The 26,216-nt window shown below is 34.4% G+C and overlaps 1 protein-coding gene across 5 annotated transcripts in view; it reads right to left on the bottom strand.

Annotated features, from left to right (window-relative positions):
• Positions 1-26,216, bottom strand: part of TOP2B (topoisomerase (DNA) II beta) — a 61,762-nt gene that overhangs the window by 16,334 nt on the left and 19,212 nt on the right. For all 5 annotated transcript variants that reach the window (NM_001397091.1, NM_001397090.1, XM_015281302.4 and 2 more), the window contains 17 exon segments: positions 630-778; positions 1,583-1,704; positions 3,650-3,764; positions 3,859-3,951; positions 7,806-7,915; positions 8,145-8,250; positions 8,347-8,457; positions 9,410-9,535; positions 10,253-10,410; positions 12,140-12,278; positions 13,447-13,584; positions 13,683-13,784; positions 20,771-20,944; positions 21,026-21,238; positions 22,136-22,233; positions 23,185-23,330; positions 24,579-24,642. In NM_001397091.1, the coding sequence (NP_001384020.1) occupies positions 630-778; positions 1,583-1,704; positions 3,650-3,764; positions 3,859-3,951; positions 7,806-7,915; positions 8,145-8,250; positions 8,347-8,457; positions 9,410-9,535; positions 10,253-10,410; positions 12,140-12,278; positions 13,447-13,584; positions 13,683-13,784; positions 20,771-20,944; positions 21,026-21,238; positions 22,136-22,233; positions 23,185-23,330; positions 24,579-24,642 (2,164 nt within the window).

A 26,216-nucleotide genomic window follows, 5' to 3' on the forward strand; every position in this document is an offset into this window, starting at 1 on the left:
TGGGGGACATGGTTTAGTGAGAAATATTGGTGATAGGTGGATGGTTGGACTGGATGATCTTGGAGCTCTTTTCCAAGCTTGATGATTCTGTGATTCTATGAATTTCAAGGTAATGAGGTGTGATAAATCAGCATTGTTAAATTAGGTCGTTATTATTCAATATTATGAATAATGTATAATTCAGTTTTATATCAATAAACTTAACAGAAAGGAAAAGAATCATTCTCAATTTTGAGCCCTATCTTAAATTGAAGGACTTATTACCTGGTGGCAATATATTTTTATTTGTGAAACTCAGTAGATTTCATATTGAACAGAGAAACTGAATATTAGTAATTGACCTAAGTCTGCAGCATTTTTAGTCTTCATCTTTATAATTCAAAATTTATTTCCTTAAAAGCTACATTTTCTACAGCAGTTCTATGCATAGAAAAATCTATGCAGAAATATCGAGATGAAAAACCACACTTAAAAACATAAGGCAGAATTTCAGCACTAACAGCTATCAAAATATACTAATCCTCTCCTATTCCTTTCCCATACAACAACAACAACAATAATAATAATAATCCTTTAGTGTTGTGAAAGGATTACTTTGATAATAAAGCTTTTCAAAAGCATATGTTTACCTTAGCATAGTGAAAATATAGCGAGGGCTGGCAGCATCCTTTCCACCATGAAGCCTGGTACCAAACTGACCAATAGGTTGTAGAAGATTAACATTGTTACTTCCAACGAAGTTCTGAGCCAAGTTGACAATAGTCATCATTAATGCTTGCTGCAAGAAAATACATATTCATAGAAATAAACATTAGAAGTATACTTTTTCCTAATCAGTCAGTAATATAAATTTTTAATGCCCAGGAATTCTGTGACTAACGTGACTTCGATTTCGAAGAAATCAGCTAGAGAAAGGAATATAGCAAACCTCTTACTACAGCTACTGGCAAAGCATAATGCTCCCTCTTTTGTAGCCACACTGCCTCTCTGAATTAAATGTCCTTACATTCAGTGCTTAGGAAAACCCAAAGTTTTCTCAATTTTTTTTAAAGCACTTCTCTGGAGTAATTAAAGGGGCAAAAACTGATTGCACCTGCTTTCAATTGCATAACCTACTACTCACTGCATTCAAAGGGAAAGATGGTGAGAGAACGAATATGGCAACTCATGTTGATATTCCAGACAAACATAAACAAACAAGAGATAGAAATAACCATTGTTTCAATATTGTATCAGGTGTTGGAAAACACTGTCTCCTTACCTTAAAAGACTATTTCATGTTCAACACCAAAAATTTCCATAGTACATAGTTACTATGATCGAGAATCTGGAAGAAGTTTACTATGTAATTATTTACTTAGCATTTCTCCATAACCCATAAACTACTTGGTAACACCACTATGCACAAGGACTTGGAAGGAATGGAAATATATTTTCTTTTTAAACTACATACTGCTTGGCTCAAACTCTTTAAAATTAGATCTGTAATTAGTAGATTGAGTCAAAAGATTTGGAATTTTAATACAGTAAACATTTTACACAGGCTACAAATTCTCACAACTTTTCTACTGTTCACACTCACCTCCCCGTGGTGATAAGCTGACATTTCAGCAACAGAACCAGCCAGCTGAGCAACCTTTACTTCACGTTTGTCATTTCTCTTAAAGCAAGTGAACAAAACTTTGCGCTGCCCTGGTTTTAAACCTAGTAAGAAGAAGATCCCATTTTCAACACACACACACACACACACAGAAAAAGCATTGTTTTTTAAGAAAAAAAAAAAAACACCTTGAGTTTGCTTTATTCTCATTTCTAAACTCTTGAAAGAAGTTTAAATTTTAAAGGGAAATAAATGCATACTGTAATATTAACAAAATAACAATTCCTTTTCAATTATTTTAAAATAACAGAAATAATAATAGAAATGAATATATTAACAAACAAAAAAATTACCTGAAGAGTGGAAAATTAACCCTATAAGCCAGTAGCACACAACACTATTCTAATAAGTATAACTTTATCCTAAATGTACATCTGCAAGTCAAGAGTTGTTTCTTTCCAGTATAGTGAGCAAAATCTTTTTCCTAAGAATTAACACAAATCCAGCAGTGACAACTGTAATTGTAGCTTACGCTTATTTTAAAGCACTCTGAAATACAGCTTTTTCTGTTAAAACAAAAATAAATGCTATTTGTATCCCTTCTAGATCTTTTAAAGTTTTAAGAAGCCATTCTCTTTGATCTGATCTCTACCATTTAGGTAAGCTTGATGTATACTTTAACCACACCATCTCTGTGGAAGGGACTATATAACTTTTGTGCATATCATCTGTAACTGATAACCAAAACATGCTTATTCATCTATTCATTGTTTTAACTCACATACGCTACTAAAATGCACTAGAATATTGCTACACATTATCATTACTAAACTAGGTAAGAGCAAAAATTGAAAAAAAAAAAAAAAGACATGACTTCAATCTTCATTTAGATACATAAAATCAATTTTTTTTTAGTAATGGGTCTGCGTCATATTCTCTAGCAAAGATATAATGAAAGTAACAGACTTAGAGGATTTCCTTCACACAGGAGAATCACCAAGAAATAAGAAAGCTGTAACTGAAAACTGTAAAGAGATGGACAATATGTTCTTTATCTGTATTTTTTTTTCTGAGATTTGCCAATAGACTACCCTATTGTCTACCACCTGTGATACTGAAGAACAAAAATTACTGCTGGAATATGACCTCCTGAGCAGTTCAAAGACCCATGATCAGTAAGCAAAATTATACCCAAAGCTGACAGTGACATGAACAGCAATTATACATATGTTTAATGTTATATACACATATACACAGGAATTATATTACATTTTGTATACATGTTATTTATGTGTCTCTAATATAATATAATACATGTATTCTTACATTTCTGTACAGATAAGTGCTCTTGCAGCATTAGATATTTTGGTGTGAGCTTGTAGCATCAAGAGGGCTTAATAACTCTGTTATAAAAAGCGTATTGGAAATTGGAGATAAATGCTTTTTTTTTGTCTTATGAAACTTCAAGGCCTTTTTACCATATCTTAGTAAGCATATTTATACTGACAGTAATATTGGCAGAAATTACTGTTCATGCTGTCTGCAGACAGCTTTACACATGAAGCACGCTCTGCGTACCAAAAGCTGCTTCGTTTCATACTTGTGCTATTGCAAAGGAAGAGTTAGTAAATGTGATTTAGACAACCATAGGATGACTGCAGGAAGGATCGGTAAGCACTAAAAGAGTGCTTGTGCTACATGATGGCAGAAAACATTTCATCCTTTCATTTTTATCTACATTCAGATGACAACTTGAATTGTAATTATTATAAGCACTTAAAAGACTTGCTTTTTCTGACTGTTTAACTAGAAGAAAAGCACTCGTAATGTCTGGGGTAGAGTTCTGGCTAAGCTAAAAGGCTACAATGCATCAGCTTAAACTTCTTCACAGAAGAATTGCTGCAACTCCTCAGCATATAAATGATAACAAACAAAAATATAGAAGTCTTCTATTCTCTACCTAAACATACTGGCTTTCAAACCAAATCACGAGTTTAAAAAACAATAAAAGGGAATGTTCCAACAAATCATAATAAATTGTCAGCTTACCATCAACAAGGGAGGGAATAGATCTTTCGTTGTCTGAATTTGAGAAAAGGATCAACTCCTTGTTAATGAAGTCATTGTAGGTCAAATGTTTCGTCGCTGTACCATATAAAAATTGCTGAAAAAAACCACATACATTATTCACTCCATACAAACACCATGTTACATTTAAATCTCATCCACAAGATTTGTTACTATTATTTAGGACTCACCTCAGGAAGGCCATGTAGCCGACGCTGTCGCCTGTCCTCCATGAAGTTTGTTAACCATTCTTTTCGATCATCAATCTTCTTTTTACTGAAGGCCTGAAAAAATTCCAGTTTCATTACATTATAAGTGTAGATATGCTTGTATAAACATTTGTTACTTTAGCCATAATTTTACGTGTACTGCACACTATCTGATCAAGTACTCGGTATTTAAATAGACAAGATAAACCATGTAATTAATGCTTACATTTAAGCAGCAGTACAGGCTCACGGCCCATTGGACACTGCTGCAGAATATTTTTCTAACTGACATCGCTCTCACTGACAGTCATTTAAATTCATATTGCTTTGAAAATCTGCATGCAGTTAGAAAAATCTGATTCCTCTCTTAGAAAAAAATTTATTCCTCTCTTCACAGCAGAGCTTTTCTTTCATGTAGAAGTTTAGAGGTGCTGGAATTGTTCTGTAAACAATTTTGTGGTTGGGCTCATCATTTAGTTTATCATCAGCAAAATTATCTGAAGGTATTAAAAAAGATACTCCATTCCTCTTGTCTTCTCCATTTGCTCTGTCAGCTACAGAATGCCAGTAATTTGTAGCTGTTCCTGAGTGGCTAGAACAAATCCTCATGGAAATTGACATCTTAACAAAATTGACATTTTATAAAGACTAAATGAGAATTTAGGCTAGCTGACTGAAAGCCTTAGTCTTTATGAATATGAGGCATCACTTTAAAACAACAACTTATCACTATAAAATGACACAGAAATGTTCTGAAAGACTGTTCTGTTACAGAAGTAGAGTTCCCATCCAGTGAGTTTCTTGTCCAAAAGAAATAAGAGAAGAATGCATAAGAACTGAATATGTAGTTCAAGTAAAATTTCAACTACTTGGGAAAAATCTGTGAGTTGTTACTTTTTCTATTATGGAGTAAAAGATAGAGATACCATCATGCCCTACTTTCAAGCACTCTCCTGCATAAGAGAAAGGGATAAAGTAATATCACCCTGTTCAGCTTCAGCTTGACTGCCTTTGTGAGCAAAGCTCAACAGTTTATGTTGTCAGACTGTGAACCATTTTTGGCTCAAAGCTTGCTCAGCGGCACCCATCCGAGATATAACCTGCTCAACAAGCTTTTGGAGTTAATGGTTAATTACCATGAGCGCAGCAGTGAGAGGATGGACGTGCTGTTCCTCCTGACCTGCAAGATGTGTGTATCCCAACGGCCACTGTCACCGTGACAAACAGAACACAATGCCCCTAGTAACTGGGGTAGGCAGGAGTGCCCCCTGAAGCCAGCTGTTGCCCCAGTAACAGAAAGGATGCAATGGAGAGGATAAAACCCCAAAGAAAAACAGGTACCCCCTCCGCCCAGCTGCAGCTGTGCATGTCAATGAGACATCACTGACCGACTTGCTGCCTCCCTACAGACCAGCAAGACGCTGCTGGATCCCTGGTGGGGACCATCCCTGCTCTGTAAACTATTTGCTAGAATATTTCTCTTTACTATTGCCAACTTTCCCAACTTCCCCACATCCCTCTGTTGCTTAGAACTTGTAATAAATCAATTGGAAAACACTGGCTTTGTTTGCTGCCTTCATCTTCCTCTGGGTATATATATATGCCCATCTCCTCCAAGAACTGGAGCAAGACACAGACCTCTGAAGGCATCAGATTAAGCTTTTGTAAAAACATGGCTAAAATCCTACAGTTTTCTTCTGGGTCCTTTCCATGTGTCTATATAATTCCTAGACCAATTAAATGACAAATGACCAGAAGCATTACTAGGAAAAAAAGCTCTTCAGAACACTAAAGAATTTAGAATATGAAATCATATTTTTCTTGCCATGAGACCTGGTAGGGCCTACAGTCTTAAACCCCACATACTCAAAGGTAAGCTTGGGGCTTGGATAATAGCTATCAGCAGAGAAAATACGGATGGGAGTACAGATGAAGCTTCTTTTAACAGCATTAGTAGTAGTCAGTAGTTCTTCCCTATGTAATAGAGATGACTAATTTCATACAGAATTGACAGGATATCGTTTTAGACAACAAGTATCAGCCTTAACAGGTTATATGGCCTCAGACATGGTTTGAACTAATACAGGCCATCCTGTACATAAATAATTCACTATTAACAGGCCAACTTTATACAGTCCTGGCATATCGTGTGCAGTTATATCTAGCCTCTGAAGATCAGACTGAAGACAAAGTGAAGAATATGAAAAGTAGAACAGAGAGCAGAAGACTAGATCCTCTATAACGGTGCGTAAGCACTTGGAAATAGTACTGATGAAAAATGAAAGCAAGTCATAAAAACAAAGGTACTACAAATAATTCTTAGTAGGAACACAATCTGCCTCTAGGGCTAAGACTGGCATCAAAAGTGACTCCAATCCTCGTGACTTTAATTGCAACTGAATCCTGCTATGTTTCCTCGAAATACCCAATGAATGATATTTCCGGTGTACATTTAAGTCCATTTGCAGAAACAGAACTCAGATTTTTAATCAGGTTGTTCAGAGTCTCTTCAGGAACAGGTTTAAGGGAAGTCCTAGAGAGAGTTCAGTGGAGGGCAACAAAGATGATTAAGGGCCTGGAGCATCCCCTGTAGGAGGAAATGCTATAAGATCTGGGACTGTTCAGACTGTAGAAGAGAAGACCGAGAGGATCTTAGTAATGCTTATAAATATCTGAAGGACAGCTGCAAAGTGGATGGGGCCAGCCTCTTTTCAGTGGTGCCCAGCAATGGGGTAATGGACACAAACAGGAACATAGGAAGTTCCGTACAACATGAGACAAAAAATCTTAAGCTTTGAGAGCATCAGAGCACTGGAACTGGCTGCCCAGAAAGGTTGTGAGGTTGCTTTCTGTAGAGATATTCAAAACCCGCCTGGGTGCTTTCCTCTGCAATTCACTGTAGGGAACCTGCTTTAGCATGGGGTTAAGACTACATGATTTCCAGAGGTCCCTTCCAATCCCTGCACTTCTGTGATTCTGTAACGGATATGCAAACGTACAGATTCCTTCCCATTTCGATGAACACACTCTTCTGAGATAGATAATTACACATATGAATTATACTTCAGTGCATCATGGAGAGAAGTGACAGGTACAAATAACCTTTGATACATCAGGTTTTTTCCTTCAACAGAGCAGGCATCTACTGTTTACTCACGTTTTCTGTTAGTAAAAACACACTATTTTACTGGATCCACAATATAAGGAAAATGTTGTCATACAAATTTCATTATATATATAAATATATATATATATTATTTCTGAATATGAGTATTTTCCCAATTTTCACTTCCTCTCTTACGCCTTTCTCTTTTTAATATCACCTAAAATTAACATAGAAAATTAAAGTACATGAAAGGTGAAAACAGTTTCATTCCAGACACTCCTGTCATTTGTCTTTCCTCAAGTTCTGTGAAACACAGTTCCTGGTGTACTGACTGAGTCTGTCTGTCATGTCTACAACATCTGAAAACAACTACCTAAAAGATTTCAGATTCAAATGTGCAAGACACATATGTGAATGAACACACGCCACACTGATATATCTTCAAAGAATAAATCATCATCTGATCTTATTTACTCAGAAACAAAAATCAGGTCCCTAAGCAGCTGTGAGACACCATTTGTTTGAGCCCTATTGCCTTTCTCAGAGCACTCTTCTGTGTGTTCTGGCTCTAAAAGCAACTTTGTATGTAGTGTTCCTTTATCTTCACACCACATGAAAGTGATCGAAGGCAGCATTAATTCTGTAGCACGGATAAAGGCTCTCATTCCAAAATTTGAAATATTTTCCAATTTTTTTTTCTCTTGCAACAGTATTTTTTTTTCAGTTATGGCAAGAAGAGCTGATAAGACTTCCTCATGTGCCATTTTCAATGAACACTGGAAAATAAAATACATAATAGAGAATTACTTTTATAAGTTCTTACCAGTGTAATGGCAGCATCATCTTCAGGACCAGCATATCGAAATAAGATTCGATGTCTTTCCATGTCAGCAAAATATTCTTTTGCTTCTTTAGCAGTGCTTGTACCCAAACCTGTACAATAAAAAGCAGCAGTTACTCCACACTTTTTTAACTTAAATAATTTAAGAATTTAAGTTTTAACATTCTACCCTTTGTGTATTTGAGCTTTAACATTTTATCCCTTAAATAATACAATTACAGAAGATAGTGTCATGAATACAGCTACAAAGAAAACTTTGTAACACTAATTTATTATGTATTTTTAGATCCATGAGGTTAACTTATTTATTTTTAAACAAACCTTTATAATATTTTATCTTCCATGCTTTATGATTTTCCATATGTTTCTTCCACTCGTCAAATTCAGGAATACTATAGAATGAAAGTTCTTGCTTATTTTTGCTTGCCTTTAAAAAAAAATCAAAACAAAACAAAAAAAACTCAAATCAACTTTTCTGTTGCACTGTATATAAAAAATAAAATTTCATTCACAGAACTCATACCTTTACAATAGGAGTGATGAATTCTTCAAGAAAACCATGTTTCAACAGTGATGGCCAATTGTGATGAATAAAATTGATCAACAAGCCTTTTATGTGAGATCCATCCTGATCCTAAATCAGACATGAAAATATGAAGTGATCTCAAAAAATGTCCGATCTCACAAAGCCACACCCACCACAAGATCAAAACGAGAGGGCCAATGAATGAAAAATTCTAGCTGCAAGGATAGACAGACCACACTGGCCAGGATACAGAAAAACAATATTTGCTGACAGAAAACAAAGAAGGGAATAATTAGGTTTAATTTGGATTCTGAACTAAACCTTAGTATAAAATAGCCACTTATGAACAGCATGGTCCCTTAGCTAACAATTAGCTCTTCCAAACCAGTTGCACAGCTACGACTCACAGGGTTCTTTGCCTATGACATGTTTTATCTGAGAACTAGACAGCTCTCCTGGACAGCACAGAGCTGAATCTGTGGAAAAAAAAAACAAGCCTGGCCCACACTTCTCATTAGTGATAAAATGTTTGATAGTTCCACTTCAGGAAAACAAAACAAAATAAAAACTAAACAGAAACAAAAAACACAAATAAAGCATTCATAATTATCTAAAGCCTAGGATAACTAGACTTTTACAAATCAGAACAATAGACATACACATGAAAATACACAAAAATAACTGTCTTCATTCTTATCTCTCCCAGACTACCTAGCACTATAACTTCATCCACTGTTCAGTTTTGTAAGTACTTTCAACGTATTTTTGATTGATCAGAAGCATTCCTGTTTATACATGTTTTTATTATTGCATTACTTATTATCTGTATTTGGTTGCTATGGTGCAGCTAAGTTCAGTTGTTCATTTGGAGTAACAAAAACAACATATAGATAAAATATTCCCTAAAAGAAATCCCATATATTAGAGATTTCCTCTGAATACATCCATATTGTCGTAAGACAGTCTCAGGTTATAACGCACACAAATAGAGCCTACAAGACTGCAGCAAAACACATGTTAAGAAGCCCCGTATATTAAAACCTGTGAAATTCAGACTAACCTGATCTGTCATTATCATGATTTTTCCATATCTCAGACTTTTTAGAGATTCTGGATCTTCATAGCTTTTCTTGTATTGCAGTCCAACTATTTTGATGATGTTGTTGATTTCTGCATTTTCCATTATCTGTATGAAAAAGTTACCTTTTGTGGTTAATACAAAAAACAGAAATTCAGAAACATCCCAATCTTTTTAATAGGGGCTTTACAACTATTTTATCTAAGTACCCCTACCTCAAAATCATAACCTCTTCATCTCTAAGCCCTTGCAGCCCTCACACAAATATTTCTTTTGCATATGCACATCCCTGAGACTATACCACTACCTTTCTCCTCCACAGTTCCAGCACTTTGGGTTCAGAAGGCAGAGGGTAAGGTGGATATTAACAAAAAGTCACCTCATAAGGCTGCCTTCTCTTTCCATAATTTCTTTAGGGATCTGCAACAAAACTCTTAATAAAGAAAAAATATGGAGGGCAACAGAATCAAATGATTAACAGTGCTACTGCCTCGTGGTGAAAGTCAATGAAATTACTTGTCAATTGAGGGAATATAATTATCATTTTTTTAAGTGTTCATGTAAGGTGGTGTTAGTCATAGCAGAATCTCCTTGCATTTGTGAAGAAAAAAAAAAAAAAAAAAGGAAGTTTATCATCTCAGTATTCACCTAATAATTCCAGCTCAGGATTTTATCACAGGTCTCAAAGTAATTGGTCCACTACAAAATCCTGGCCACAAAACTTTCATGAAAAAATAAAAATGAAAAATGCAACAATGTGACCTTAGAAATAATAATCGCAATGCATCTACTCGTCAGCTAAAATGAATTGACAAGACTACTTACCTGCTTGTGAGAAGCTTCTCGAACATTGAGAATTTTACCCCTGAGTGGGAATACTCCGTATCTGTCCCGACCAATAACACCTAAGCCAGAGACAGCTAAAGATTTGGCAGAGTCTCCTTCTGTTAGTATTAGTGTGCAGTCCAAGGAATGTTTGCCACCTGTAGTTCAGAAAGGAGTAGAAGCAAAGCAGAAAAACAGAAAGCTTAGTTTTTCAATTCAAATAATAGGAATACAATTGAGCCAGTCATGAATATTATTCCTAAACTGCATGTTGGATAATTTAAATTAAATTATTTTCTATTTTAAGGACAACTTCCCATACTACTAAAATTATACTACAGGAAGGAGTATCTCTGTCCTTAGCAATACACTGAAGATCGCTCTGGGACAAGGAGCAAATTGACATGCAATAGCATGTCTTATGCAGTGGTCCCACCAAATCTGCACACACAAAAAACCTACAGTAACAGAAAAAACACCAACGACAATTACAACGAGACTGTTTCTGTACCTTTGCTATTTCACAAACTATCTGAAAATTACTCACACACATACATTCTGCATATTTGAGTTATATGTGGGAGTCATTTCACCTCCTGCATTTGCCCTTTCCTCACACCATGTATACAGAGCTTACATTCACAATCTTTGGTCATCTAAATCAGACAAATGCCTTAATTTAATCTAAATATTTAAATTAATATCTAATTGAATTGAATAATAATCCATAATAATTCATAATAATTAAAATCTAGTTGAATTAATATCTAATTGAATCTAAATATTCACATTGTGTCAAAAGTATAGTTATGATGCCATCAACAAAGTAGAATCAAAACAGAATACATATATGAGCCTTTTTTTCCCCTAAAAGAATTGCAAACAACAAATGTAATTATCATCCAGGTGCACCATGTTCTGGAATTACATGATCCTCAGAGATCAATTTCATGAAAGCACAATGTGCCTTTCTGGTATTTTTCTGGACAGATATCTAAAACGATAACAGAACTTCAGAGAAAAATTAAGCTTTCAGACAGATGCAGTCTATAAATTCACTGAGATAAGTTCTTAAGAGCAGAGCAACTGACACATTCTCAGTCACACTGAAGGAATCAGTCCTCAGTAGCATCCTCCACTTTTACTTTCTCAAGGAAAGCAGCTTTTGCAGGAGCTTGGATCTTGTACAAAAGAAAAACTTCCTACAGATTTTCAAAAGCAAACAAGTGACCCATAGGGTATCTTCCATCTTTAAAAAAGAAAGGACTGAAGAACTTTTAACTAATTCTAGCACAACAATCCTCTGGTCTAAAACTCTTCTGCCAGTATATGTAGCATTTCAGAGAGTCACGCCAAGTATAAGTATGACAACACACCTTAGTTAGAAACTGAACGTCTCTCTGTCTTGTGTGTTCACTCCTGAATGTAAAATGCCTTCGCTATGAGAAATTTAATATGTTCTAGATCTTCAATAAACCAATACGTGGTTAAAACCCCCTAAGAGATGCAAAGTTCCTGCTCCTCATCTAAGAACAACTAAGCAATAGAGAAATATCTGAGTAAAAGGTATCCAAGCTTTTGGAGTTTGTTGGTTTTGTTTTTGAAACCACAACTTGAAATTTCATGCTCTTTCAATATATAACTAGATTGCTATTTTCATTCTGCTACCCTAATTCTCTAATGAAAAAAAAGACGTCATTCCTAATATAAAACTCATCATCATGCTTTAATTCTAGCACTAGGAGGTTTAGAAAACTAGTTTAAGAACTATGAAGATACTTTATTAAAAAATATACATACATGAAAGAAATAAAGACAGGTTTAAAACAACGATGTCTGTGAAAAAATCTGTGAAAAACAGAAGACGGTAAAAATAAGTGGTCTTACCTGCATCATTAGCATCATCCAGTTTTGGAATGCCTTTGATTTTACTGTGTTTCACAGATGAGCATTTTTTGTTCAGTTGAGTCTGCGCCTTAAATTTGACCCAATTCAAAATACTCTCTATGATACCACAGTTGGAGGCCTATAAGCAACAGATTAGAACCATGGATGAGAAAAGTAAACTTCACATGGTAGATTCTTCTCTCTCAATTTTAAGCTGATACTTAACATTTTAAAAATTGCAACATAAAAAAGGCCAAAGAATTAACACACACCTTACTGTGTAGCACACCAACCACACAAAACCAAAGCACAACACTCCCAGCTTCTTTCCTTGCCCTTGTATAACTGATGGTGAGGAAGGAAGAAAATCTCACCAAGACCTAATAAGAAGTTGTCCTATGTTGTGTGGTTGATGTGCTGAAACACTATAGGTACTAAGCATCTGCTTCCTGGATTTTGCAGCAAAAAGTAACCTTACAGTATGTAATATGGCTATTTAAGGTTTCCTTGGAAATTCTGAAAATGGTTGGAAGATGCAAAAGCATTTAAGAATATGGCTCTTCATCAACTATTAACACAGCCACTTGAGAAACTGATAACACTTTAGGAAATACACCTGCAGCAAAGAGAGAATACAGAACATTTTCTAAACAAAAAACTGCTTTATTTCACATCAGAAGAAAAGGAGCAAAATAATACGAGCTTTGGTTTTTCACTATCCACCACAACACAAAACTCATAAGTTAGAGATTCTTCTGCACATTTAATACCTCTGGAGTTCAATATTCAAATGTCCAGGAATACCAGAAACACTGTAAACTAAAAGCACTGATATAAAAACAACATATATATCAAAATCTGGAGAAGAAATTAAAGACTGTTATTTTTCCAGTAAGTTCGGCAAGAATGTCACCAGGAACAACCAATTAGAGGAATACAAAACAATGAGTTAAGTTCAAATGCCCAGAGTACTAGCAGGAACGCAATTCTTTTTACTAAAAGACTCAAATTCATTTTACCAAAATAAATACCGGAATCAGCAAAAAATTAGCTTTTCAGTTGAAACTCTCTTTTAAACCTGGGGCAACAATCAATGTACAGTCATTGCTTCCATTGTAAAGGCCAGAAAATAAACAAAAGTTCCTCCATCCTATGTTTGTAGTATGCTAATATCACTGGAGTACCATAATACACCAATTAATACATAATACATAGCATACGTGTAGCAGAAGATTTTATGAAGAAGATCTAGTATGTCAATTCTTGCTTCACGAAAAAAAAAGAAAGAAAGGAAAGAAAGAACTTACTGCTTTAAAAAATTTCTCGGATAGCTGGCACTTGGACCCAAAACTTTTAGGCTGCAATGTCATGTTTTCCTTTGTCTGGGAATCAAAAGATGGGTTTTCAATCAAGCAATTAACAAAAACCCATATATGATTCTTCACCTGTTGAAAACATAGAAACCAATTCATTCAATAAAATTACCATCTTCATCTTTACCAACACATTTGTACATAGAACATTTGTGTACAAAGTTACTTGCCTGAAATGGTTTCACTGAAACTCCAGCTTTATTCTTCTTTTTTACCACTTCTATCAGTTTGCCCACAACCTGATCCACCACGTAATCAACATGCCTACCACCCTTAATGAGGAAAGAAAAAAAGAAAACACACTGAATTTCCTAACAGATTTTAAACTAACCAAATTCCTTTACATTTGAGGTTGGAAATCAATGCACTTTGTTAGATAATGAAGGATATTTTGCTTTTAAATTACTCTTTTATGTCATTCAGTCTTCATTACAGTGAGGAGGATGGATGTGACACAGAACAGAAGAAGCAGTAGGCTTTTCTTCACTGTACTGTGGTGGGCTGCTTACAGCTTATAACTGGATATACAACCTTAGGGGTGTGCATAGCAGATCTGAAGATGAGTCTGTAACACTGACATGGTACCTGCAACACCACACGGCTGTTCATGGGTATCTTTCTGACAGGCACATAAATAACTTTCAATGGAAAATGTTACACATTCTTTCAGCAAATTAAACTCTCCTATACTATAAGGACTTGAATCATAAAAACAGTTCAGAAGCTTGCTCTCAGATATAGAGCAACCATTTCTATTCCTTCCCAAAAGTCACCTCAACTTTTTAATAACTTTATTTACAGGAATCCTTGAATAAATGCTATTATCATTCTCTGCTAGTCTGAGGTGAACAGAGTGAACTACACACAACAAGCCACAAGATCTAGAAAACTAAAAAAGAACAGAGCAAGATTACCTTAAAAAGATGAGCAGTCCTACTTAAAACTCACCAAAGCTGAAATTGATACCTAGTCCTATGTAATGTAGCAACAAGAAATAAATACAGAGCATGCTGATAACTCCAAGCTGACACACCAAGACCATAGGAAGGGACAGTAACTTGTAGCTACAAAACCATGTTGCCACCTGTCCTGTGGAGACAACCGTGGAGTCCAGTAACATTTCCAGCTATTGCAAGGAAAGCTATTGCTATTGATGTAATTGAGTCTAACTAGGAAAGAGCTAAGCATTTGAACAAAAAAGATAATGTTCCACTCCCACGCTTCTAATTTATGCATTTCCAGAAGTTGCCCTCAGGCTTCTATCATGTTCTCTAGCTACAGTTCTCTTCAGATGCAAACTTTAAAGCAGTTACAAAAAGAACCCAAAACATACTGTTAGAAGACAAACCATTTTGAGATGAAGGCACTTGGAAATTTTGAGATGAAGGTACCTCACATGAGCTTGCTGGAAACAGGTCTACTGCAGATCTGTTACATCATAAAAAAGACTAATGATTTACGTGTGCAAAAGAAACCTAACTATTATGGGGTATGCTCTATAATTCAGAAGCAACCTGAATCAGAACTACTAGTAAAGACGGAAACAATTCAAATTTTATCAACAAAAGAAACAATCACAGGAAAACTGTCCACTACCTAAATGAACAAAGCTAATCTGTATTCCACAGGATCTAGAAATATATTTTTTTTTAATATAAAGAAAATGGAATGGTATAATTATTGAGTAATATGATCTGACATTAATAAATGCACACAGAAAATCCTACTATGTGTGGTAAATGCATCTTAAAACGATTCACAGCACAGGTTGAGAAAAAGTAATAGTATTAAATGAGATTAAAGCCCATGAAGAATGACCATATAGAAAATATTCCAGATCAGGAAAAACAACTAGTATTTGAAGATATGTATCTTGCAGTCTTTTATCTATAGAACACTGATTGTTATAAACCAATGATCATAAATATATTAAAACATTTACAAGTCTAGGGTGGCATAAATTCCCTTTACAGGTAAAACAGCAGGATTTCTTGTGAAAAATATCAAAAATATGAACAGTCCTAGAGCCCTAGGTATCTGAAAGCTGAAAACAGCAATGATAACAAAACTACAACAATAAAAAGAATACAAAGAAACCCATGAAGGAGCCATTTGCAGCTACTGTTTTCTCTCAGGATATAACACTGATAATAACAAAACAGGAGGTTCCAATCACCCCAGTAAGTTTTTGTCAGCTACCACATTCTAGCATAAATCAATTCAACTCAATGTAAGGGAAACCGAATCCAGCTACAGCATGTGTACAAAGCGAACAGAGAAGAAAAGAAGATGATGTGTCCTCTTTTGGTGACAGGTTAGATCAGTTCAGCTGCTGATAAGGCTACAGTCTCAGTTTGTTTGTCTGTAAAGATAATAGTCTTCAGAAGTGGAAAAAATGTATTAGAAAATAAACACCTAGCACAGATGGGTTGGGAACATATGCTGTTGTCAAGTTAACTTCTCTTCTTCCAAGTGCAATAAATATATTTGGGGTTTCCTCTTGGTATTTTAAGAGAAGATAAATATTTGCAGAAACTACTTGGAGAGTAAAAAAATCTTATCAGTACTGTTTTTTCCTTCACATCTTGCTAAAAAAAAAAAAAAAAAAAAAAAAAAAGGGAGGAGGTATATGAGGAGATCAGAGCTCTCAGCCAAGTTTTAAAACTTCTTTCAGAATTAGCATACACAGTGATCTAACTGAACCAGACTGACTGCTGCCAGTTCAGAGAAACTGAGTTATTGAATGATCTGAAATTTGCAATAGCTGGACAAAAGAATCTTAAGCCACTGTTCAGTAAGACTAGCAGGAGATCTAAAGCAGATGAACAGAAATGGCTGTAAGTAGATCATAACACAGTGAATTTGAATAGAATCTCAAGGGAGAAAACAATATCAGCAGGAGAGAACTTTTCTCAGAGAAGTTTGACTCGAATCCTTTCAAGCAAATAAAAGTTAGTGCGTTCATATAATTTCCTTGAACGAAAACTTTCCAGATTAAAAGAAACATTGTAAACTATTGGAAAGGCTGAAACATCTTGCACTGAAATAAACAATAAAAAGGGGAATGGAGAATTAATGGCTTCATTCTTGCTTAGATTAGGTTGTTGTTTTTGATTTCTTTTTTCTTTTCTCTGTATTCTGCAAGACCACTGTTTTAAAACTCTCATTATAATACAGCTCAATATTATTAACAGACCACCTTTGCTTAACATTGATTACTGCCTTACAAAAATGCAGAAAAACTAAAGGTCGTTGTTTAGACTAATCTGCATTATGGTGAAAAATGGAACCACATCTATGGAGACACTGATTCTGAGATAACAAATTAAAATAATATCTCCAACCTTTAAAGCTGTTTTTCAAAAAGAACCAAGGAGAAAGAAAGCTTTCCAATGGCAATGAGGAAGTACAAAACAGTAAGAAATAAAATATGGGAAAAAGAAAGGAAGAAAGGAAGAAAGGAAGAAAGGAAGAAAGGAAGAAAGGAAGAAAGGAAGAAAGGAAGAAAGGAAGAAAGGAAGAAAGGAAGAAAGGAAGAAAGGAAGAAAGGAAGAAAGGAAGAAAGGAAGAAAGGAAGAAAGGAAGAAAGGAAGAAAGGAAGAAAGAAAAAGCATCGGGGAGGGAAAAAAAAAAAAAAAAAAAAGAACAAGCAACAAGGAAGCCAAAAATGAAAGCTAGGGTTTTGAATTTTAAGAGATAGGAGTCATCTGAAAAGACTGAAAAAGACAAAGTGGCTGGACTGACAGGAGAGAATGGAGTTGTGCTTTCAACTTCATGTAGAAGGATAAGATGACAATAAAAAAGAGAGGAGGAAAAAATGGCTAAAGATGGTTAATATGAAGAAACTGGTACTTGCAACTTCAAAGAAACCATATACAGTTTCTGTCAGTTTTCAAAGCCATCTATTAAACAGCAATGCAAACCACCACTGTGACTTAGAAGCAGCATACATACAAGTAGTTTTTCAATTGTCAATATCATTTCACAACATTTCTTTGGAAAACAAAACAAAACAACAAAAAAAAACCATGTTTTTATTCAGATATGGATGACAGAGTTTCAGCTACCACAGGAAAAAATCATAAGATGAATTTCAAAAACATTCCACACTTGAATGGTGAATTTAAATACAATGATTCTACTTATCACACTGCTAAAAACTTATGCTTACATTAATATACCTTATTTCAGTGTAACACTGTATGTAGAAGTGGATTAGAAAAGCCTACTTTTAGCACTTCGAATATTTTGGAAAAACTAACAGCTGGCATATCAAAAACTGGTTACTTACCAGTAATTCTTGTTCTTAGAAGATATTAGTTTTTATTAGTTCCCCATTCCTGTGTCCATTCTTAGTGTGTAGCACTGAGTGAGGGATGTTCAGAGCCCAAAGCTGGGAACCTTTCAACGATTTCACCAGTAGGTGGCACATTTACCCACTATAGAAGCATAACAGCCTGTAACTGCCCCAACTGTCTGTAAATTTTAATCCAAGACAGAAAAATAGCCTCTAAAACTAGAGGGCTGATGTTTATTATAATAATGTTTATTATGGCTATGTATTATGAAAAAGAGAACTGTAACTACAAATTTCTTCCCCAGAAGGTAGTCATTATGGTAGAATCTGTTTTAAAAATTTAAGATGAAAGCAACTAAAATCTTGAAAGTGAAACATAATCTGTTTCCTATATGCATCCTACTCATACTGTCATCAGCTGCTTCAATTAATTCTGAGGTAAGCTATATTTAAACTGTATAAACAGATAAATTTTTCATACAACAAACTCAGAACAACAAATTCAGAAGCTAATTATAAATTTGAAGTTCTTACTGAATCAGCTATGTAAGTAAACCCTATTTTATCCCTATTTTATTTTGCATTATATCTTTTTTTTTACATCACATAAAAAAATTTGTATGGCGAGCTCTATTATGGTCCTGAATTTCTTTCTGGACTCCAGCAGATTTTAACAGGTTGGGCTGCTCCCTGCATCCAATATCTGGCACTGCATCCATACCAGCTAAATTTTTTCCACTAACATGATAACTAGCATTACAATCAGTGGTGCTGCCATACTAAAAATGACATTAGATTGGAAAGTAAATAACTGAAGCTTTACTACAATTTCTGCTAAAATTACAATTTGGAATAGAGAACTTGGGAAGACAGGGTTTAATTAGTTTAGGCACAAGTCTCACTGAAAGGTTATCTGCAAAACCAGAATAGCTACAAGCATTCTTTCAAGCCTCAGAGTCTGAAGTCAAATTCTGTGGCAAAATAGTGAATAGATAGGGACCTGATCAAAGTAACAAATTTACAGTAACAAAACAATGGAGTTGTGCCTCACCATACTGCCTGACTTTCTACCCACCCCTCAAAAAAAAACCCCTGTCAGTTGAAGGGAAGTTACCACTGAGTGAAATTTATCCAGAAACAGAAATGAAAAGCTTTCAGCAAACAGTGATAAATAACCAAAAAACAGCTGAAATGAGCTCCTCACCTGTTAGCAGATAAGGGAACAGGTAGTTGACGCAGTTAGTTACTAGCCATTATGTCTCATCAGTGGGTAGATGCACATCAATTGCTGGTGAGGTGGTTCACCGGCCCGAACATTCCACATCCAGTGACACACATAAGGCATGGATTGGAAGAGTGGGAAAAACTAGAAATTACAACACTTACCTTTGAAGAATACACAGTACTTTTTCTATGAATTTTCTTAACAAATGATTATAATGTGCATGTGTAACTGTATGATGGATGAAAATTGATCCAAAGGAGTCACATTCATTATCCTTTGAGTACGTGTATGCAATATATTTACTTCGCAGTCAATAAGTATTCATTTTTCCCAATATATGTTCTTAATCTGATACCATACATTAAAGGTTTCTCCACATAGCCACCATCTTCATAAAGGTATGATATGCCTCACTAAGATCATGCTGTTTTTCTTCTTTATGTTGCATAAGTTGGCCTGAATTAGAACTAAGTTTTAACCTTTTAATTACCAGATATGTTCGCTATCCCATGTTTTGAGTAGCATCAGATAAACATTTAATTAAAATGCACATTTAAAAAGTAAGTATTCTTCACTGAAACAATTCATTACCCTTGGCACTGAACATTAGTTCACCTACACTGAAAATGACAGTGAAGGAAATTATATAGTAAAAATTATATACCACCTAAACACTGACTACATATAACCTACCTCCAAAATGAACACTAATATTTCTGTGCCTAGACTAGGGACCCTATTTATTGCAACCTCTGGGGCTTATTAAACCCTTGTGCTACCATTAGAATTTTCTTGTTTGACTCTCTCTGAGATTTGAGCAAGGAGTGATTATTAAGTGCCTGAATACAAATTCTTGTCATTCTAATCTTCCTGGGAAACACATGGTTAAGGTTCTCTAAAAACAGTCTCACAAATCAATAGAATTACTTGACTCTTTGTAGGTCAGTCACTCATCAGGTGTACATACTGAACAGTAAAAATCAGCAAAGACTTTCACCTTGGTGAATCCCAGGTATCTTAACTTGAGCCATACTACACTGGAATAAATGAGTTATGCTAATCGATTTCAGGTGATTGCCTCAGTGCCTGACTACCCCCACTACCAGAGAAGCACAAAGACTGTACTTTAGTATGTTGAACACATTCCTTGCTTGTCATAACTGAAGATTTGCTACGGTAACATTTGCTACTTCTGTAGTTGCTAATAAGAACAGAGAACACATAGATCTTTTATGTAGAAACAAAGATGAAACAAACCTAATCTCAACATTTCAGGCCAGTTTTATACATCATAAAGAAATAAATGGAAAGCCATTTTTCACAACTATCAAAAGCCATTTTTTTTTCTCTACAAAACTTGCTACCAGCTTCAAAGTGCTTCGTACTTATTCTTTTTTAACCTTAATTTCAGAATTATTTTACTACTATGTGTTGAAAAGGAAGGAATAAAGTATTTTGACTAAACAGAAGTCAGTTTCATTCAATTTATCATTAATCAATAACAGGTGTGTTCACGTAAGACATCAGTATGATAATGATTATTAGTATTTTAAGAACTAGAACATATTCAGAAATACTGCTATGATTGTATTTTGCATTCAATTGCTTTGTCAGATCCTCTCATGCAAAAGATTATCTCACCTATTTTAGGAACCCAGTTTTTTTTTTAATGTCTGACTAGGCACATATTTTTATCGTTATCATTTTTATTACTTAATGTATCTACAGCTACTCACCTTTGTGGTAGCTATACTATTTACAAAGCTGATTTGCTGAAATCCTTTTTCACTTAAAGTTAGGCACACATCCCATCGTTCATTAACGACTTCATGAATAACTTTGAGTGCAACTCCAGTTTCATCCAGCTTGTCCTTTACGTAAAGATCTACGTAACTGCGAAATCCATTTACCTATGAGCAATACAGATGACAATTACTATTATTCACATTAAATACTCAATCTACTTAAAATAATTTCAAAGAGGCTCTTACAGGTAACTTCTTCCCATTCAACATAACTTTGACTCCTTTGCACGACCCAGCCAAATCATATGCTCTTCTTGTCATGAGGGACACAATATCCTTGTCAAGTTTTTCCATTTTAAATTTAGATAGATCTGGTTGGAATGTAATGCATGTGTAGTCGTCACCTTCAAAATGCTTAATCTTGGGTTCAGAAGTCTTCATCATATTGTTCATCCAAGTCTTCGGAAACAAAACATTTTAGATATTAGTTTAAATATAAGATGTTAACCACCTCCTTTGTTCCATTTTCCAGCTATGCTAGGGCTGCAATAGCTATACACAACTAGAATTTCATGGGTGCCTTTTAGAAGTTTCCCCTGGTAAAATGTTACACACAAAATTAATTGCTTTACCAAGATTTGCAGAAGTTTTGGTGACAGCAGATTTGTGGTTTCTGTAAATACATAGGGATCATTTACATAGACAGACACGATTCAAATGTAAATACAGCCCACCACAAAACTAACCAATGAACAAGTGAATTAGCTACATGGTCTTTATTGCCATCTACTACACACTTCTGTAGAGAGGCTTACTAGTCCCCATAAGAAGACTCATTGGGCTCTGACACAGCAATTTGACACAGCTATGCTGATGTAATTCATGACCTATTTATTAAAAATTCTTTTTTGTGACAATATATAAAATGATCTAGATAATTGTTTTAATGTTTACACAACTAAGTAGAATTATTTTCTGACAAATCATACAATAACTAAAAGATGCTTCAATTAAACATTCTTTTTCACCTACATGTGGATAAATCTCAGTTTTAACAGCAGAAATTTTTCATTTTTAGTCACCTAATACTTCCAGTAAAAATATTACTCACAGAAAACAAAACAACCAAACCAAAGCAAAACAAAACAAAAAAACCCACAAAACCAAAACGAAACACTGTACTAAATCCTAGTATGCGGAAATACCAATTTAACTGACTGAATAAATCTGGTCTGCATCACCCATATGTCCTTTACTTTTCAATGTTCATGATTCAATTTATGAAATATAGAAAAAGTGCTAAGTTTGAATGCTATAACTACAGAAAAGAGAAAAAAACTGAGACTATTTCCATACCTGCTTAAAGCTGTGTTTGTATTCCTTGCAAGCAGTTTCAACTGTAAACTTTGTACTAAATATGTTACAGAGTTTTGCGCCGTAGCCATTACGACCACCTGAAAAAATAAAATACAGTACATTTCTATAGCTTAATTTTATTTATGATACACAGAGAGTATGTGGATGAAGTAAAATGATCCTATGTAAGATAAAAATTGGATCACATGTAAAGAGCTATCCAAGGTTGCCAGTTACAGTTTCACATCACCTACAATCTGGTATAGAACTGCTTCTGCCTCAAGAAGGAGCCTTTTGCTCTTCCCTTATGTTGATCTAGAAGTTGCCTGCTGAAAGGCAAGTAACCTCAACATCCCAAGACACCTGGAAACCAACAAACATACAGAGACAACTCATTCCATAACCACACACTCACTAGGTCTGACAGAAGAGAAGCAGAGGGAATGGAAGTTCATGGGTAAAGAAGTTAGCTCACCTCTTCCTGGCAACAACTCACAGTCAAACCCCATTAATTGACTGAAATTATGCTTTATTTCCCTGGAAACTCAGAGGAATTTCTAATACACTATATAAATCTTCAAATACAATCAATTCATTACTGTACACTTTCTGAAAAGAAATTTCTGAAGTCATCACAATATGGGCTAAATATATCTTAGCCCATGTCGTGATGACTTTAGGTAGGATAAAAAAGAACTCCGATTCATGATCTAAATTACAGTTACTTCATAATTAGGATATAAGATCACACGTTAGTTTATTGAAATGATTCTTTCCTTCATTTCAACAGCATAAAGGTTTTAATGCTTGCATACGATATAATTAAAATGGATTTTTTTTATTGAGCAATGATTATTGACAGTAAATATGCAAATGTAAAATTTTATGTAAACATTTTTATTAAAAAAAAAAATTCTAACAAAGAACTCTGGTAATGGTGACTAAGTGATCGCCCATTATGAAAAGGAGTAGAAAAAGTAAAAGGAGAAAGCACACTGATGAACAAACTCGTTTCACTGAATAAAACAAAGTAAGTTAAATAGTCTTGCCTGTAACTTTTTTCTCATCATCATCGTAGTTGCTAGATGTTAACAGCTGCCCAAAGATTAAAGCAGGAACATACACTTTTTCTACTTTGTGTTCCACAACTGGTATACCCTTTCCATTATTCCATATGCTGATAATGTTTGACTCTCTACAAAACAGTAAAGAAAGACATTAAGCCAATTAATGTAATCCTAAAAAAAGACTCCTTGCAAACATCTTACATGCTTCAATAACTGCATAAACTACAATCAAACACCATATTCTTATTACCTCTATTCACAGTTTTAACAGTTTTCATCATAAAAAACAGTTCTTTATGCTTAGTATATGTCTAAGGAGAAGCATCACTGCCCACATGACAGTATTTTATATCATTAAAATAATCCCCCCAAAATTTCTTTGAACAGTGTTCACTGTCATTATGATCTCCAACAGAATCCCAAGGTTCTGGGACAGAATTACACTTAAGTTAGAGTTATAGCTTTATAGCTTTCATAGAGGTCCACTCAGACAAAACCAAATTTTATTCTTTTTAAAACTTATTCTCCACTAATGATAAAAATTGTAATTTATTGTATGCATCAATACCAAAATTCCTCAAAATCTGGCATTGTTAACACTTGTAGTGTTCCTGTATTATAATATCAGAGAGTTCAAAATCGTGATAGATTACAGGTATATCACTAACATTTCCCTCCTACTTCACGACAAAAGCAATTTGGACTACAGAAACTGACACTGCACTGAAAACGTGAACAACAATGACTTCTCAGCATATTTATCCCACAGATTACGTGTGGAAATTAGGTCTCCAAAATATTAATTATTCATTTAAATGTAACTAAAAAGGTGCACCAAGGGAATCCAATCGCTAAGTATTTAACTAATTCTAATTACAAAGTATCTCTTCATTTCAAGTTTTAAACTAGGAAAAACAGTCGTAATGACATATTCGCAATCTGCAGTTTCAGTGAGATACAGCTAACATAAACATAACCTTATCCTTGTGCTGAAGGAGTTAACATGCAAGTTCAGGAGGTACAGAATCTTAAGGTTGGTATTTATGATTTATATGTAACCTTGCTGGTTACAGTTATATATTGGCAAGCTTTCATATAATCATGGATTTTATAATCTTCTAAGTCTCATTCAATCAAACAGTAGGTTTGTGGTTTTGGAAAGCAAATTACTATAAACTTATAATGGTAGCAATTACTGCTAACCACTCTCAATCTTAAAAACCTTTCAGTCTTAAAATATGAAGCTGGTGAAAATAATTCCAAAAAGATTATTTTTGTTTCAAAAATATCCATATTCATTTAGGAAAATCACTTGTACAAATCAAAACTACAGTAGTCCAGGCAGGGAAAGTAAATGACAGCATGCTTTTACTTACGGATCAATGGATATTTTAATACAGGTCATATTCTTGTCCCTCTGCTTATTGTCAGCGGCATTTACTATGAAAAGAAGTAATAAATCAACACTTTCTGGTAACAATAATTGTTTGATTTGTAAAATATACACACTCCACCAGAAGTTACAAGGGTCCAGGTATTTCTTAATCAGGTAACTTTTTATATACTTTCTATCTTATTACTGGCATCAGAAAATAAGATCAAGTATCTATAAGAAGGTATTTTTCTTTTTCTTTTTTTGTTTTTTTAATTACTAATTCTATTTCTAGCATTTAAACTACCACAGAAATAAATATGTATTTTGTGAGCTTGTTCTTCCACTATTCTTAACATACTGAGCACTTCATTCATCTTTTGCTGCACTTCTTTGGATATTTATCACACATACTACGCCATATATAAAAAATCCTAGAAAATAATATGCATGATCAGATGCACAATTTTAACAGTAAAATCCAATCCCAATGAAGTCACATCCATTAAGAAGTGCTTTGATACCAGAAAGTTTTCTCTAAAGTTTTTGTGAGATTCATAACTAATCTCATTTTACACAATTTAGAACCAAAAGGATAACTGGAGGTTAATATTTGATTGCAATTTAACTAAATTGTACTCCAATGTATGCTAACTACAAACAGTAGAAATTAGAAAACATTCAAATCATATTCAACATTTGTCTTATCACTCACAAAACAGACAAAATTAAACCCTCTAACAGCAAGGGATATGAAGAATCCAGTAAACATAAGGTATCTTAATAGGCTGTAAGGATTTCCATATATTATCAGATATTTTGAATTATTTCCTAAAAACATTACAAGTATTTCATTTAAAAGCATGCACAGCTACAGTCCAATTTTCACCATGTTATTACACTGACCCTATCTCTCAAACCATATTTGGAACAGCAAACATAAAGAAGCAATAAGCCATACAGTACTACAATAATGACATGATAGCAATTTTCCTTTTGAATGGGACAATGTGAAACTGTGAAAAACCTGCAAATTCCATTTATGGGGCAGAAAAATAAGTGATGAAAGTATTCAGTCTCATATTTCTCATATTAGGGAATGAGTGAAAAAACAGCCAACCAAAATCCTTCTTTTCCAACTGGCCAAGATACTACCTTGAAAACAGCAATAGTGTAAACCACAGATTTGTAGATGTGCATATGCTTCTGAACCCAATGAAGGTCAAGATAAATTTTCCACTGACTTCAATAGCCTCTAAGTTCATGATGTTTGCCTGCCAATCCTTACACTTAACTTTATAAAAACTCATTATTCAAAAGAATAAAGTCAATTAACCTAAAATATTGGTTCAGCAGACAGCACACTGTTCAGACATAGCATTACTCTACAGCTGGTCAGGCTTTAATGTGTATTTGCCACAAAGAGAATATCATAAGCTGATTTATGAGATGATAATATAACTTAACTTTAATAACTTTCATTTGTCTTCCAGAAAAATAGTCTTCTTTCGTATGTTACACAAAACTGTTAGCCTGAACAACCTAGTACATTAAAATATCTTGTGATTATATTGATCATAAGGAATGACCTAGTTTGGACATTTTGTTACCAACAGTAATACTTTCTTGCAGGTTCAGCTGA

The sequence above is a fragment of the Gallus gallus genome, chromosome 2 (genome assembly GCF_016699485.2).
Source record: "Gallus gallus isolate bGalGal1 chromosome 2, bGalGal1.mat.broiler.GRCg7b, whole genome shotgun sequence".
Classification (NCBI taxonomy): domain Eukaryota; kingdom Metazoa; phylum Chordata; class Aves; order Galliformes; family Phasianidae; genus Gallus; species Gallus gallus.